Source organism: Gossypium raimondii, chromosome 12, assembly GCF_025698545.1.
Source record: "Gossypium raimondii isolate GPD5lz chromosome 12, ASM2569854v1, whole genome shotgun sequence".
In the NCBI taxonomy this organism is placed as follows: domain Eukaryota; kingdom Viridiplantae; phylum Streptophyta; class Magnoliopsida; order Malvales; family Malvaceae; genus Gossypium; species Gossypium raimondii.
The window spans coordinates 56,347,749-56,362,909 of NC_068576.1; the positions used below are offsets into that span (position 1 = coordinate 56,347,749).

Sequence of the window (15,161 nt, forward strand, 5' to 3'; positions counted from 1 at the left end):
GAATCTTTTTTTTACCTTAATCTATACAAGGTAAATATATAAAATTAAAAAAAAAAAAAGGTTAAATTAAACTAGGCAATAATGACTCAAATCCTCTAATAAAGAAATAGAATCCTGCTTGATTTGTGCTTGGTGTGGATTCTCGTGTAATTTGCTGTCATCATCATCATCATCAACAGCCATTTGAGTTCCGGTCAGTTTCATGGCTCTTTCAGCTTCAAAATCCCAATCTGTTCGAACCAAAACCAGTAACATAGTGGCCATACACGACACTTGAGCTGCCAACATTCCAAGCCATAACCCTTTAAAATCAAAACCAGCAAAAAAAGCTAACCATACAGCAACCGGCATACCAACAAGGTAAAAACAACCCAAGTTTATATTAGCACCGTATTTAGGCCTTGCTGTGCCTCGAAGAACGCCGCACCCGGTTGTTTGTGGGCAGTTGCCGAGTTCACATAAGCCGATTATAGGTAAAACAAGTGAAGTTAATGCAATGATATCTTTATCGGCTGTAAACATGGTAGCCCATATGTTTCTCACCAGTACAGCAAAAAGGAGTGCTGATAAGCCCAGAATGAATCCACAGTTTAGGCCTACAAAGGCGGCGAGTTTGGCTTTTTTGGGCTGGTTAGCACCGAGTTCATTGCCGACTCTTGTTGATACACTGAAGCTTAATGAAGATGGGAATATGTATATCAATGCTGTTGTTTGAATCAAAATGCCCATTGAAGCAACTGTTGCTTTGGGGTTTAAAAGTAAACCACATAAAAGGATCATAATCTCGTACCACCACCATTCAAGACAGACCGAAATACAGCTTGGAATGGCTAAATTCAGTAAAGATTTCCATTCTTTAAAACACTCCATTGAAAACCCTCCCCATGTTCTTTTATGGACACCAAAGTAAAGGATATAGATTATCAATGAACCAACTAGGTTGATATTGGTCCAAACCCCACTAAGTGCAACCCCTTTGATGCCTAATTTAAGGTGTGTTACAAGAAAGTAATTGATGGGTACATGTAGAAGAATAGACAAAATGGCACAACATGTTAAAGGGAGAGTTATTGATTGGGTTCTGAGATAAATCCTCAATGGGTGTAAAAGAGATTGAGCTAAAAGATCAGAGACTGAATAAACAAGATACCGTTGTGCTTCATTAGCTATACTTTCATCTTGACCACAGACTATCAGTATTTTCTTCATATTCATCCATAAAACAGAAATAGGCAATGATGAAGCAAGCAACAAAAGCACTGTCCTTTGTAAGGTGATACCTAAAAGGGTATATTTTTTAGCACCAAAAGCTTGACCACAAATGGACTCCATCCCCATAGCAAGACCTGAAAGAATAGAATAACCAGTGATATTGGCAAAGCCAATGGCGAGTGAACCACCAGCCAAGGCAAGTTCACCGAGTCGGCCGAGAAATAACATGGAAATCAATGAACGGGAGTATAACATGAGACCGGTTAGGATCATAGGGAAAGCAATATTAGCTATGGAGATGGCTTCTTTCACTGCAAGGGAAACAGAAAAAAGACTGCCTAGCTTTTTTTGTGTATGGATTGTCGGGGATTTTGGGATTAAAGATTCGTAAACATTGAATGACCCTTTAGAGGCGTTGATTGAAAGAAGGGAAGGAATATTTGAATCATCATCATCACATTTGCAGGAAGATGTAAACTGGCACATCTTTTTTGCTATATGTGAAGACGATACGAGAGAGATAATTAAGGAGGGGATTGTATAAAGAGGGAGTAAAGGGGTTTTATAGTGGGTTTTTGTCACACGCACTGGCACCAATACAAGGGCATATATAAATATATATAAATATATAGATTGTAGGTTCGTAAATGTCGTGTTGCTGATTGGGACCGGCATTGGCAGTAGGGGTTAAAAAGAGAAAGAAGAAGAAGAAGAAAAGTTTACTACTTTATCAACTGAGATTCTAGATTAATCACTTGGTTTTATTTTGATATAATGATAAATTTAGCTCTTAATGTTTATAATTTTTTCAACTTAATTTTTATATTTTTAGGGTTAAATAAAACATTACGCTTTTAATGATGTTGGTACATGACCTTATTTATCTTATATACCGTCAATAAATAATTTAAAATTTATAAAAAAAAGTTAATAAAAATAAAAAAAACAAAAGAAAGTATGAAATACACATGAATTGCCATGTAGATTGTCATGAGTTAGCACTTCTATTAAAAAATAATTCGACTTTATTTGAAAGGTTGATAGAATTTGACTTTTTTAAAAGTTGAGGCTAAACTAATAAAAAATGTAAACATTACGGGCTTAATTTATTATTATGCATTTTTTTCTTTGTTTATGTTTGGCTTAAAGTGTTTCCAACCCAAATTTTCAATTTCTCTCAATTTTGATATTGAGCAAATTGGTCTCTTTAAAAAATTAAAGCAATTTAATATTTATCGATTTGAAAGTGATCAACTAAAGACAATTAATCGCAACATTTTCATCAATTATACATAATTTTGAATGATATAACAAATTAAGCCCTCGATGTCTACATATTCAGTTAATTATTCTAAAAATAATCTAAAAATGTATAAATTTTAAAAAAAATCTAAAAATTTCAAAAACAATACGTGTAGCTTCAAATATATATAAAAATAAATAGAAGGTATAAACTTCAAAGGCTAAAATTATTATCATACCAATTAAAATTATGTAAAATTGATGAAAAACATTACCGATGCAATTAACAAAGATTGACTTGCTATAATTTTTTTAAAAGAGATCAATTTGATCAATATCGAAATTGAGGATACCGAAGTGGGTTTTTACAAATATAATAAGGGGGTTATGCAAAACAGATATACATAAACTGTATGTAAGAGGGATTAAAAAAATATAAGGAAAGGAGTAAAGGAGTCAAAAGTGGTACTGTGGACGTTTTCGGGTACAAGATGTTCCTACAAACATAGGACAAAAACAACACATTAGGATTCCATTTCATACATATTTTTTTATTAACGGGTAAATTAACACCTAAAGCCATCATTTTACACATGTTACTTGAAACTAGAATGGTAGATTTTCAATTTTAGCCCTGTACTACATTCAAATTTTAGATTATATAAAAATGGTCAAGTTTCAATTTTGATCATTGTGTTACACTCGAATTTAAGATTCAATCTTTGCTCTTCAACTTTTTGACATAATTTGATATCTCAATTTTTTTCCAATGTTATTGATTACCGTTAAAATTCTTTTATTAAAACTTATGGTGTTGAAAATAATTATTATATATTTTTCTAAAACCTCTCATTCAAATCGTCACGATAAACTATTCTTTTCCTACCGGAATAGTGTTCTTGAGAAAATTCATGTCAACATTTTGGTTGAAATGATTAACAATATTAACTATTTAAACTAACTAATGACATTAAATTATGTTAAAAATTAAAATATATAGATTAAATCTCAAGCTTCAACAAAATGTAGAGGCCAAAAATAAAATTTGGTCATTGTCTTACAATGTAAAAAGAAGAAAAAAAAAGCAACACAAATCTAGAAGAATTGGGCAGTAACGCGTTAGTTTCTAAAGTTCTTAACGTGTTCAAATTATATATAATTTTAATTGAATAATTAATTATTTAAACTAATTAAAAACATTATAAATATATAGAAATTAAATTATGTTAAAAATAAATTATTTAAACTAATTTAATCATTTTCGTATAATGGAAAAAAGAAGAAGAAAGCATTGAGATTGCCACGTGGCAGCATTAGGTCCATCCTTATATATAGCTACGTAGATGTGCCAAAAGAAATCCTTAGTAGGATCATTAATATTGTCTCGGCACTAATGGAATTTTTGTTACATTTCATTGACGTAAGGTTTAATGTATATTATAAAAACAAAAATTTTGCCACCCTTTGAAGAGTTGTTTCACACACCACATTTACGACAATAATAATAATAATTAGTGGCATTTAGCTGATTAACGAACGATTCATGTTTAATATTTGTGATTATTTCGTAAAATGATATTATTCTTTTATTTATGAGTTCGGGAGAGATTATAAATAAATTTAAGTATTATATTAGAAAAATAGATATAATTAAAATCTATAATAAAATTAATATAAAAGAAAAAAACCAGGAGAGGCCATAAATAGATTTTGGTTTATATTTTGTTGGTTTGTATTTAAAGGGGGGGCATGTACTTTGAAACCCCATTTAGGGTTGTTCCTACCATGTTTGGGAAAATACCCAAAGTCAAAGTCAGCTTTTTATTTTGTTTTCTTTTGTTTGTCCTTTATAATTGATACAGGTAGAGGTATTGTGAAAGTTTTTATAATATGAGTCGGGTTGTGTTTTGTCTTTTTTACTCATAAAAATGACAATTTAATCTTTATACATCAGATCAAAGAGCATATTAGTTCTTCTGTTAAAAAAATTATTTATTTCTATTGTTAAAAACTGGTCTATTTACGTCAAAATGAGTTACATGTGACACATAATGTGAAACTATATGATTTTTTTGTTAGTTATATCAATTTTGATGAAATTTTAATGAAAAAATCGATTTACTTTTTGATATAAATACAGAACTACTTTACTTATTTTTAAATAAATATACAAAATACTTTCAGAAAGTTTTATAATACATTTACCAATTTATACACTACCGATAATTCCTATTACTAAAACTACAGACTATAGACTATATATAATATAAGATTATTTTCCTTTTTTTCATAATTTTTAGAATCAGAAAATTGGTAGATTTTAAAACTATTTTATGATTGGATTTTTAACGAGAAATTTAAAATTTTCTAACTTAATTGAGAACAAAATATTCCAAAAGAACAGGGTAAAGCCTGAATAACAAATACAACTATCGCGACTCAAACTCAAGTTACACTTGGGGCGGTGAACACCTTGACTATTATGCCATCACATAAGGTTCTTAATTATGTGTAACTTTTATTTAAAATAGAAGCAATTTATTGTTATTTTTTAGTATTAAAGGGAATACAATACTAAATAGTAAATTATATGACTGGACCTTAATTTCGATTTTTTAGTAATTTATTCATAAAAAAGAAGACTTGAATTGATCCCCTAGTTAAATGGGAAAATTTTCCTTTAGCCCCTCTCAAAACTTAAATAATTTATTTTAAGTATGTTATGAATAAAAAAATTGCATTTTCAGTCCTTCATAAATTAACAAGGCAGTTTTATGTTAATCGTCTCTTTCCCTTAAGTTGTAAAGACTTAACTTCTTGTGATAATTGAATATTCAATCTTAATTTTGGTAATTAAGATATTAATAGAAGAAGCTGCCCTACAATCATAAGAAAAAGGACATCATTGATTAACGAGGAATGAGGCTTGGATTGCTGAAATTTGATTTATCCTCCGTTGACCCACACAAAATCTCAAATGTAAATCAAATCTTTTATATTATTTTTATGTAAGATAAATAATTAATTGAATTTTTAAGCAGAACGTTGGGTTTGGAACTTGAATATATTTTGATATTTAAATTTTTTTTAGTTTTACTTTGATACTTAAATTATTATTTCATTACCCGATTTAATCACCAGTTTATTTATGGTGTCAAAAGAATGCGTCACGTGGCACCTCCACTAATATAGAATGTGTAACACGCGGTGTCTGTATTTATTGAAGGTGTTCACCGTCATTGTCCAAAATTTATTTTAATTTTAAGATTTATTTTTAATAGAATTTTATTTTTCAAATTTTTCTAGAATGTTTTGTTTTTCAATTTTTGAGTTACACTTTGAATTTTTAGAAATTTTGTGGTACTTTTCAGAAAAGTTAAAGTTAAAGTTATTACCATTTTAATAGAATATATGTTTTGAAATTTTCTTAATTTTAGCTATTTTTAATTTATATATATTTTGTTATTTAAATTTGTGTGGCTGACTTGAGATTAAAAAAAGTATCCAAACCTAAATCAACCTCTAAGTAAGACAAATTTAAAACTATTCCATTATTATTCAAAGGTATTTTTTGGTATTTAATACATTATTTTACTTAATTAATTACATTTTTAAGATTATACTTTAACACCAACATTTCTGTTTTTCTTCAATTTCATAAATGCAATAAATTAAATAAAATAAATAATTCTTAATTGACCTGCAAACATTTGTTAAGCAGACCTTCAATTAATTCTTGTCCATTGCCAATCACTAATTTAGTTTGACAGCAAAGTCAAAAAGAGGATTCTAAAACATTCTTGGCCACATTTAATAAAATTTATTCTTAAAAAATTGATACAAAGGAATTTATGAGAACCATATGCAAGTTAGGATGATACCGCGAGTTCTCCTGACTGTCCTCTCACTGTACGCGTCGCGCATAAAATATATATATTTTCTAGAAAGTGTGAATACAAATTAGTGTATACATGTAAAAACATCTAAATTCTATGATAAAAGTCTACTTTATTAAAGATTTGATTAGGATGTTTGGTGAGTCATGGACAAAATAAAATATGGTTCAAACATAAAAAGAAAAAAGGGAGAGAATTATATATCTACTTAAAAGTCTCAAATTGATTTTTTATTATATAAATTAAGGTGATTGAACTTAGGTTTGAACACCTTTTAAGACATCTTTTGTTAAAGGCCAAAGCATTGTTAGATATTTGCTTTGTTAGCTTGACCATTTACTTTGCTAAAACCCACATTCCCATTTGACCCGGATTATTCATCTGAGCTTAAAAGATTGTTCGATATTTAAAAACGTTTAATAAAAACAAATATTAAACTCAAAAATGAGCTTCAACAAAAAAAAATGTTTAAAATATAATTCAGACTTAAATTTTATATAAAATTTAGGTTCGATCGGCTCAATCTATTTATTTAAGAATTTAATATAGCATAAATATTAAAAAAATATGTTCAATAATTTAATTTTAGAAATTTAGATACGAGTTTAAATGCGTTCAGATATGTCATTTGCAAATATGATCAGACTTGAGAAAATGTTAAAGCTCAAATTTGGGTTGAGGTAAACTCGGACAATTATGAATGATGTTAGTATCATATATGATCCCAGTTAAAATTCGATCTGTCTAGCTCACACACGACCATCTCTACTACCAACAATGAAACACCTTTGTTAAAAGGTTTTGGTTGGTTTCTTGATTTCCAAAATGTACAAGTTTGGAAGGTTCGTTGAAAGTAAAATAAAGGCGTCTTTGAAACATCAAAAAGAAATGTAGCAATCTAGAATTTGATTCATCAGTTGTTGAGAGATAAAGATTTAATATGAATTTCGATCTTAATACCTTTCTTCCTTTATTTTCGAGCTACAACAATCCTTTGAAAAGATTGAACCCCAAAGAAAAAACGATCCTTTGAAAAGTAATAAAAAGCACTAAGCTCATGGTGATGGTGGTTCATCCTCTGCTCTGATTTTCCAAAAGCAAAAGGCGACATTCATATTTTATTCATCTTTTTTTAGAGAAGGATTTTGTTTTTTTTTTGTCTTTGGTAGTACATGAAATATCTCAATTACAAATAAATATGAATCAATATTGTGATTTTTTATCTTCACTTCATTATTGTTTTTTCTTGGTCCCTCGATTGCTGAACAAAAAGTTATTTGGATCACCATAAAATTTAGAATATTAATATTTTTAGTAAGTTGATACAGTATAAATGGTTGAAAGATAATGGCGGTTCACATGGTATCATGCAGAGAGCTGTTATGACGTTGTCGAAGATTCTAGTTTTAGAAATGTAAGCTTGATATCCTTGAGTTCTCTCTAAACTCTAGTAGTTCCTTATTTGTCCATTGTGTTACACATTCAGTGTTGGGGGAGAGTTCTCTAGATCTCTTGCACGTGTGTTTGGACATGACTAACAAATTACATATGGTCTAATTTGCATGGTAGTTGACTCATAAGCTAAACAAGTGGCACCCAATATTTGCTCTTCACGGGATCCACTCATTTGGCAAGGTTCCTTTAGCCAGGTGATCATCTTAACAGAGTTTCCCCAAACATGGCTATAACATACATATATTAGAATACGACACGATTTGAGTTAAAAAATATGTAAAAATAAATAAATATTTGATTGAAATAATAATGTTACATGCTTGAAACTTATAACATTGACTCGAGTTGAAATTCTATTATTTATTTTGTCCTATTACCTCATGACAAACCATCGAAAGAGAGTAGTTGATTGGATGGAGTGGAAGAAAGGATACCATACTACCATTCACATCGTGACAATCGATTATTTTCTTCAATTTGTTTCCTTTAATGCAGGCACCTTATCAGTATTGTGATTCGCTCCTTACAAAGGGAAAATATATGCCACCCACCGCACTATTTCCAAGGAGATATGCAACACCCAAATTGTAATTGCTTTGTCTGCTGTCTGAAAAAGCTTTGTACACTTCTGTAGAGACGCACTTGGCGAGTGCCACTTGCCATAATTTGTAGCTTTTTCAAATGGTGGCTTTCATTCAGGTTTCAGCCTTATACTTGATTGACGCAAATAAAATGGACCAACTCTGGATTTACATCCAACAGTCACAGTGGGTCCAAAAATGAAATCCCATTCATATCCACTTCCAAGAAAATTAAAACCCACACATAAAAGAAAAACAAAAAGAAAAAGAGGCACTGATTTCAGCCTCAGAAGCGATCTGTAATAAAAAATGCTAACAAAGGAAACTAGATGATAAGCAAAGACAATTGATAAACAAGTAGGGGTAGCTAATGAAATCAAATCAGACATAAAAAACAAAAAAGTTGGGAAATCGAGTACATAAAACATATTACTTCGAGTTCAAAGTAAACAGGATATATATCCATTTGCACCTAACTAGAAATCTAGGCTTTTAAAACTACACGCTACAGCAAAAGGTCAGAATCCAGCTCTAAATGTAATTGCCGAAACAGTTTTCGTCACCAAAGAAAAGCAAATAAAAACACTTCCAACTGAGTTCTGCCATGAAGACGAAGGTTCCTCCTTTAAATGCTTTCTCTAGATCCTAATCATTCCTCTGCTGCAGGAGATTGACTGCAGTTTCAAATAGCAAAATATAAAGTCAACCCATAAAAGATAAAGCAAAAACTTGTTAGATCATATAACTATACAGACCTTCCATATCTTTCATTGACTGGGCTTTCGGCTTCACCACCATAAGGGCTGGCCCTTCTTTCTGGCATAGAACCAGGGCTGCTACCACGGCCATTCTCTGGGCTAACTCTCTCTCTTCCATATGGGCTATGGCTGGGTGCACGACCATTGTCAGAAGTGGGCCTCTCTCTTCTATATGGACTGCGACTGGGGCTACGATCATTTTCAGCACTACGCTTCTCTTTCCTATAAGGACTGCGGCTAGAGCCTTGGATATTCTCAGGGCTAGCCCTCTCTTTCCTGTAAGGACTTCGGCTAGAGCCACGAGCATGGTCAGAGCTGGTCCTCTCTCTTCTCTGAGGACTACGGCTGGTGATCTGGCCATACTCAGGGCTACCTCTATCTCTCTTATAGAGACTCGGACCGTGGCCACGACCATAATCAGGGCTCCCCCTCTCCTTCCTATAAGGGCTACGACTAGAGCCACGACCATAATCGGGGCTACCCCTCTCTCTTCGGAAGGGACTTGGAGATCGTCTCCTGTCACGACCTCTCTCAGGTGACCTATCACGACCTCTCTCAGGGCTACATCCATTTCGACGATCATCATCATCTCGTACTGCATATTCAACTGAAATAACTCTATCCATCAGCTTGCTGCAAGTAGATCAGGAACCATGGTTCAGAAAACAAATTCACAGAATTATCTTTTAAATTAAGTGGTAATAATTGAAAATTTTTCGTGGGTGGCAAGTTTTCTACCTCATATTTGTAGCCTCCAAAGCTCTGGTGGCATCATCTTGGGAATCATATTGTACAAATGCAAAATTCCTTCTGATCCTTACACTTACTATCTTTCCATATGACTCGAAGTGCCTTTCCAAATCCCTAGTTCGAGTGTGATAAGGATCAAAATTGATGACAAATAAAGTCTTTGAAGGTCTTGTGTTTGCTGCAGATCTTCTTGATCCACCACCCCCACCCTCAGGCCTTCTAATGCCACGCTCATGCTAGAACACAAAGTAAAAAGAAATTTACAGCAATGAGAATGCAAACAAAAGAGCAATTTAAAGACCTCTAAAAAGTAACAATACCAAAGCATTACCTTTGTCCATTCAACACGAAGCCTACGTCCTTTCTGACCAAATTCTGTTCGATCAAGTGCTCGGATGGCATCTTCAGCATCTCTCTCATCTTCCATATAGATGAAAGCAAATCCTACACACCAGAAAAAGTTGGACTAATTATGACTTTCACTGCGGTGGAAAATGGTAACTAGGTTATGAATCCTCCCACCAAAGGAACCTTCAATCTGTTGGCATTTCCTCTTCGGCAAGAAACAAACCACCTAAAATCCTAGCCTAGGACAAAATTTTGGCAAGCTCCTTATAATCTATAAACTAAGACCAGTGAAAGTAGTAACAGACCTTGTGTGATGAACTAAGTGATGTCAAGGAACAAGAATCCAAAATTGGATGTCTCACGTGGGTCAAGGAATTAGTGTGCCTTCTCCATATTTTCTGCAGCCTCTGCCATGAGGTCAGTAATGTTTTTACCTTGAAACATGTCTGAATTTGAGGCTGGGAAAAAGTCATGAGGAATGAAAGGAAAAAATGCCCGAGGAAAATGAGGGATGACGATGCCATTGGGGATTAGAGTGACTCTTCTTGAAAGCAAGAAGAGGAAGCTCGTCACAGGCATGAAACAGAATTCTGAGGAGCTCCTCCATTACATCCCAAGAAAATCCTGCGCCAAAGAAAATGTTGAGTATGGGGGCTTATTTTTCAAAAATGCTTTTTCCCTTAAACATCCTGGACCCCCAGTAAAACTCAACAAAGGATGACTGATGCTGCTGAGTCGTGTATTATGAGGTCATACTGCTGCACCGCCAGCATGATAGGGACCAACACCTTAATGGACGAGGAGTAGGAACTTGACATTGCTCATTGCTGCAGGAACTTCTCTCATTGCGATATGTGCATACAAATTGCTCCATATTTTAATTTTTACAGACATATACAATCAAAGAATGTTATACTTGGGGTAAGCGTTCAATGAAAGCTAGTTTTTAAATACAGTATCAAGACTATCGTTTTTTTTTTTTTAAAGTGAGGGAGAAATTGGAAATGAAATCGCATAAAAGCCTGTCTCACTATAGATTGCTTTTAACCTATCATGTTGAATAATGCATAAAACTCAGTATATATTCACACAGACTATATCCTGGACCCCATCTTCATCTGTAGATTCGAAATGACTTAAAGTCCCAACAAAGGAAGCTCCTAATTCTAAATAAACAATCGCTCATTTTTTGTAACCTCTGACTTGTATATATACTTATCCATTACTGAAATCAGAAACAGACAGCTGCTACTTAAAAAATTCGTCAAACAATTATCTTATTGAGCAACTCAAGTTCAGAATAAAAAGCCCAGCTTGTCCCCATTTGCATAGTGAAGATAAAAACCATGTGGAATAGATTTTTCACTGTGCCATATTCAATAAGAAACAGCTTTTCAAGCTCAAAATACTCTTGACACCTTTACAACCAACACGTCCAGCCAAATTGCACCAATAGCATGAAAGAATATACTAAAAGAGGGGGCAGGGGAATGAAGCCCAAATTCTCACATGGAACCAATAATCAATAATGTAGATAGAGAAACAATACTTACCAGACTTCATATCTACTCTTTCGATTCTCCCAAATTTTCTGAAGAGTCGTTCCAAATCAGACTGACGTGCATCATACTCAAAGTTTCCACAGAAAATGGGTCTCATATTGCCTGAGCAGAAGTGACAACTTTCCATCAGTATTCACACAAACACACACAGACTTATGAAAGAACAAGTCAAAACTAGAGAGTTAACCATCAAGTAATAATGCGTTCTAACATGAACAGTGTAGGCAACATCATCAACAAATATTCCAAAGCTATTTAGTAAACAAATAGAGACTTCCTTGAAATATAGCATTGTGGTCAATTTCATAAACAGACCACAGAAGAAGAGACGTTCTCTAACTGAATTCACATATCTTTCGTTCTTTTCATGTTGATTCATCACACAAGAAAAAGAAAAATTGAAAACCATTCTTTTAGAGAAAATAAAAAAATAAACAGTCAACCGCAGCCAAATTAACTATTTCATAAAATTCCAGGTTCTGAAGAACTGAAACATACTGTGGATTAGGAATTTTTCATTTTTTCTCAGTTAAATACCCTCAATGGACAATATTTTCCAGGTCTTTGAAAGAAAGGGGAAAAAATGAGCTAAAAGTATAACTATAGCTTCAGGATCTAAGTCAAGAAAAAACGAAATCAAACAGCAATCAAATCTACCATAAAAATATATAAAAATCATAGATCTGAGCTAAAATGTCTTCTTAGAGACTATTTAGTACAAAAAATAGAGTAAAATGAGAGATTGGAACTGAAAGTTTTATTTAAAAGAATTATAAAAACCTAATTTCCCTTCCTTTTCACATTTCTTCATGGAAAAAAATTCAACAAGCTCGGGGAAATTAAAATAAAATAAAATTTGAACAAAAAACCGAGGATTAGAAAACGGACTTACCTTCGAAAGCAGCGATTTCAGGAAAAAAAAAATCAAGGAAAGTTCGAAACCCTAGTGAGAGAGCCCTGGGATATTTTCACGAACCGGGTTAAAATGTGAAGCTCGTGAGTCAATATATAATAAGAAAATAACGTTCGTATCTACCAAGCCCCTACTTTTTGAGATATTTGTGGAAATGGCCACAATATATTAATTAAATCCTAATTTGACCCCAATATGTTCCATATATATTATTGCTCATATTAACTAGACAAAGAAAAACATTATGTAAAAATTTAATGCGCTTTCCATCAATTTTTTGTTATTATTAAATAATAGTAGGAAATAATATATATATATATGTATATATAATAGTAACCACACGTGATTAAATTTAAACTAAAAAATAGATAAGATTTTATAATTTTACCTTTTAATACGAATTGCAACGTCTCGTACGTGGGGGTGAAATTTTATTTGGGAAGTGTAGACAAATAACGAAGAGCTTAGCGTAAAAATAAAAAATAATTTGAATAAGATAGGCAAATAAGAATAAACTAGAATATGAAATTAAAAATAAAAAAAAGGGTTTTTGAAATTTTATTTATTAATCCATCAATTTAAAAATTCAAAATTGGGGTAGGACCAAATATGCCTAATTTCAAATTTGACAGATACTTTAGAGGTATTTAAGAATTGGAGGCTAGGGCTCTAATTGACTAATTCAAAATTGGCAGGGACCAAAAAGGGGTTTAAACCAAAAAAGTTAGGAGGTCAAGACTTTAATTTATTTAATTCAAAATTAGTAGGGACCTAAGAAACAGTTGGACCAAAAAAAGTTGGGCGAGGCAAGGCCCCTTCCCACCTTCCATTTTTAGTTCCCATATTAATATTTACTTAATATAAATTTCTAATTATATTAAATTATCTCTTTGATTTTCTTTTTAAAAAAAGAATTCAATTTTCTATAACCAAAATACTCAATATGTAATTATAAAAAAAAATACCAAGTATATAAATTGATACTAAATCGTATTATAACATACTATTAAAAAATGAACAATTAATTTTAAAATTTCTTTAAAATATATAATAATTATTTTTCCTATTTTTTCTCATATACTAAAATAAATATTAAGACCAAACACAAATATCCCATTTTTCTTCAATTTTTTTTCTAAGATTAATCGTTTAAATACAATTCATTTTTGTGAGGGCTAATATATATGGCTTAAACAAAGTTGCATTAGTAAAAGTCACTTTTATTACTCAATAATGATGAATCATTTTATTCACTCGAACTAAATAGTATAGCCATATTCCTACATAAACCAAGAAGAAGCTTGATTGGAGAAGCTGGGGTTGCCAACATTGTTCAACAAATTGCTCTCCACTGCTTGGGGATGTCGTGCCCGAAAGGCAATCTCGGCCTGGGTCATAGCCAGTTGCCTCTCGACATCATGTATTTGTTGCTGCAGTAAAGATATGAGCCCAACGCAACCATACACGGGATCTTCGATTCGATATTGTGCCTCCAAGTATAAAGAATCCGCCGCTTGAGTTCGCAAATGCGACGGAAGTTGCTATGTAATAATCATCACAGACAAATTACTTCAATTCAAGTTGAATTAATCGGAATCAAAATTCATAATATAGGGTGAGGGAGATTTGACCTGAAGTAGTTTTGCGACATTGCTGGCACCATAGATCCGGTGTATGGAAACAAATCTTTGAGGATTATTGGGTGGGAAATAAGGGGAGAAAATGCAAGCGGGAGGGCATCTTCTTCTCAAATATCTACAAGCAGCACAACGGCCTGGATTCATGGTGTTAAAATTGTTATGAATATAGGATTTTCAGAATCTACTGTTATTGGAAAATAAATCTAGCAAAGATTAGGATTAATATATAACAAAATTTAGTGAAGTGAGCAATGGAATTAACGGCTAGTTCTCTTTTCAAATTTTGAAAGATTTAGAGGAGAAAGATGCTAATGTGTAGGGAAGAAAGGAAATATGGAAATTAATTAAGGCTAGAAAAATGGAGTAGAGATTTTTGCTGTCATATTTATTGTAAAAATTTAGTTATATCAAACATGTATAAAGAATGAGAGAGTATTATTGTTGTATATTATTACTATAATTGAGAGACATTGTCAAGTTAATCATCACATACGAAAATTTTGTTCGGTTAATTTTAAAGATAATTTTATTGACATCTCACCTTATTAAATGCTACGAAACTAAGAACATGTAAACTTTATATGATGCCCACGTGACTCTTACACCTATACATTTGTCCCATGAGACTTGAGGGACTATATAAGCTCCTCCTCGTGACCTAAGTAGGGCATTAACTCATTTACAAGAGAAAATGGCTCTTCTCCCCCTTCTATGAAAAATCACATACGACTTTCGTACTTTGAAAACATCTTCAACCCTCGTTCACTTATAAGGCTCTTGGCCTCCAGATGAACGGCCATTCCC

General features: G+C 32.3%; 3 protein-coding genes across 5 annotated transcripts; all 3 read right to left on the reverse strand.

Moving 5' to 3' along the window:
- Positions 1 to 1,726, reverse strand: LOC105765570 (protein DETOXIFICATION 49). Its single transcript, XM_012584750.2, has one exon. It carries the CDS (start codon positions 1,696 to 1,698, stop codon positions 67 to 69), a length of 1,632 nt encoding a protein of 543 aa, XP_012440204.1. The 5' UTR covers positions 1,699 to 1,726; the 3' UTR covers positions 1 to 66.
- Positions 1,727 to 8,732: 7,006 nt separating this feature from the next.
- On the reverse strand, positions 8,733 to 12,852 carry LOC105765571 (serine/arginine-rich splicing factor RS40). Of its 3 annotated transcripts, none has more exons than XM_012584752.2 (6): positions 12,697 to 12,852; positions 11,796 to 11,906; positions 10,226 to 10,338; positions 9,883 to 10,130; positions 9,142 to 9,777; positions 8,733 to 9,060 (listed from the first exon to the last, which is right to left on the reverse strand). In XM_012584752.2, exons 2-6 carry the CDS (start codon positions 11,899 to 11,901, stop codon positions 9,036 to 9,038), a joined length of 1,128 nt encoding a protein of 375 aa, XP_012440206.1. In that variant the 5' UTR covers positions 11,902 to 11,906; positions 12,697 to 12,852; the 3' UTR covers positions 8,733 to 9,035. The 3 variants fall into 3 exon arrangements, with proteins under 3 accessions (XP_012440206.1, XP_012440208.1, XP_012440207.1); XM_012584754.2 differs by having other exon boundaries at positions 10,548 to 11,906; positions 12,697 to 12,746; XM_012584753.2 differs by lacking the exon at positions 12,697 to 12,852 and having other exon boundaries at positions 10,226 to 10,866.
- Positions 12,853 to 13,994: 1,142 nt separating this feature from the next.
- Positions 13,995 to 14,501, reverse strand: LOC105762554 (LOB domain-containing protein 24). Its single transcript, XM_012580310.2, has 2 exons — positions 14,349 to 14,501; positions 13,995 to 14,258 (listed from the first exon to the last, which is right to left on the reverse strand). The coding sequence occupies exons 1-2, from the start codon at positions 14,499 to 14,501 to the stop codon at positions 13,998 to 14,000; spliced, it is 414 nt and encodes a 137-aa protein (XP_012435764.1). The 3' UTR covers positions 13,995 to 13,997.
- Positions 14,502 to 15,161: the final 660 nt, after the last annotated feature.

What these genes read in the sequence shown, in the direction of transcription:
- LOC105765570 (XM_012584750.2), bottom strand. Translation starts at nt 1,698, where the DNA reads ATGTGCCAGTTTACATCTTCCTGCAAATGTGATGATGATGATTCAAAT.
- LOC105765571 (XM_012584752.2), bottom strand. Translation starts at nt 11,901, where the DNA reads ATGAGACCCATTTTCTGTGGAAACTTTGAGTATGATGCACGTCAGTCT. An exon ending in TTGGAGGCTACAAATATGAG is followed by an intron (nt 9,778 to 9,882) that starts GTAGAAAACTTG and finishes ATCTACTTGCAG; the next exon opens with CAAGCTGATGGATAGAGTTA. An exon ending in GTCAATGAAAGATATGGAAG is followed by an intron (nt 9,061 to 9,141) that starts GTCTGTATAGTT and finishes TTGAAACTGCAG; the next exon opens with TCAATCTCCTGCAGCAGAGG.
- LOC105762554 (XM_012580310.2), bottom strand. Translation starts at nt 14,501, where the DNA reads ATGAATCCAGGCCGTTGTGCTGCTTGTAGATATTTGAGAAGAAGATGC. An exon ending in ATGTCGCAAAACTACTTCAG is followed by an intron (nt 14,259 to 14,348) that starts GTCAAATCTCCC and finishes ATTATTACATAG; the next exon opens with CAACTTCCGTCGCATTTGCG.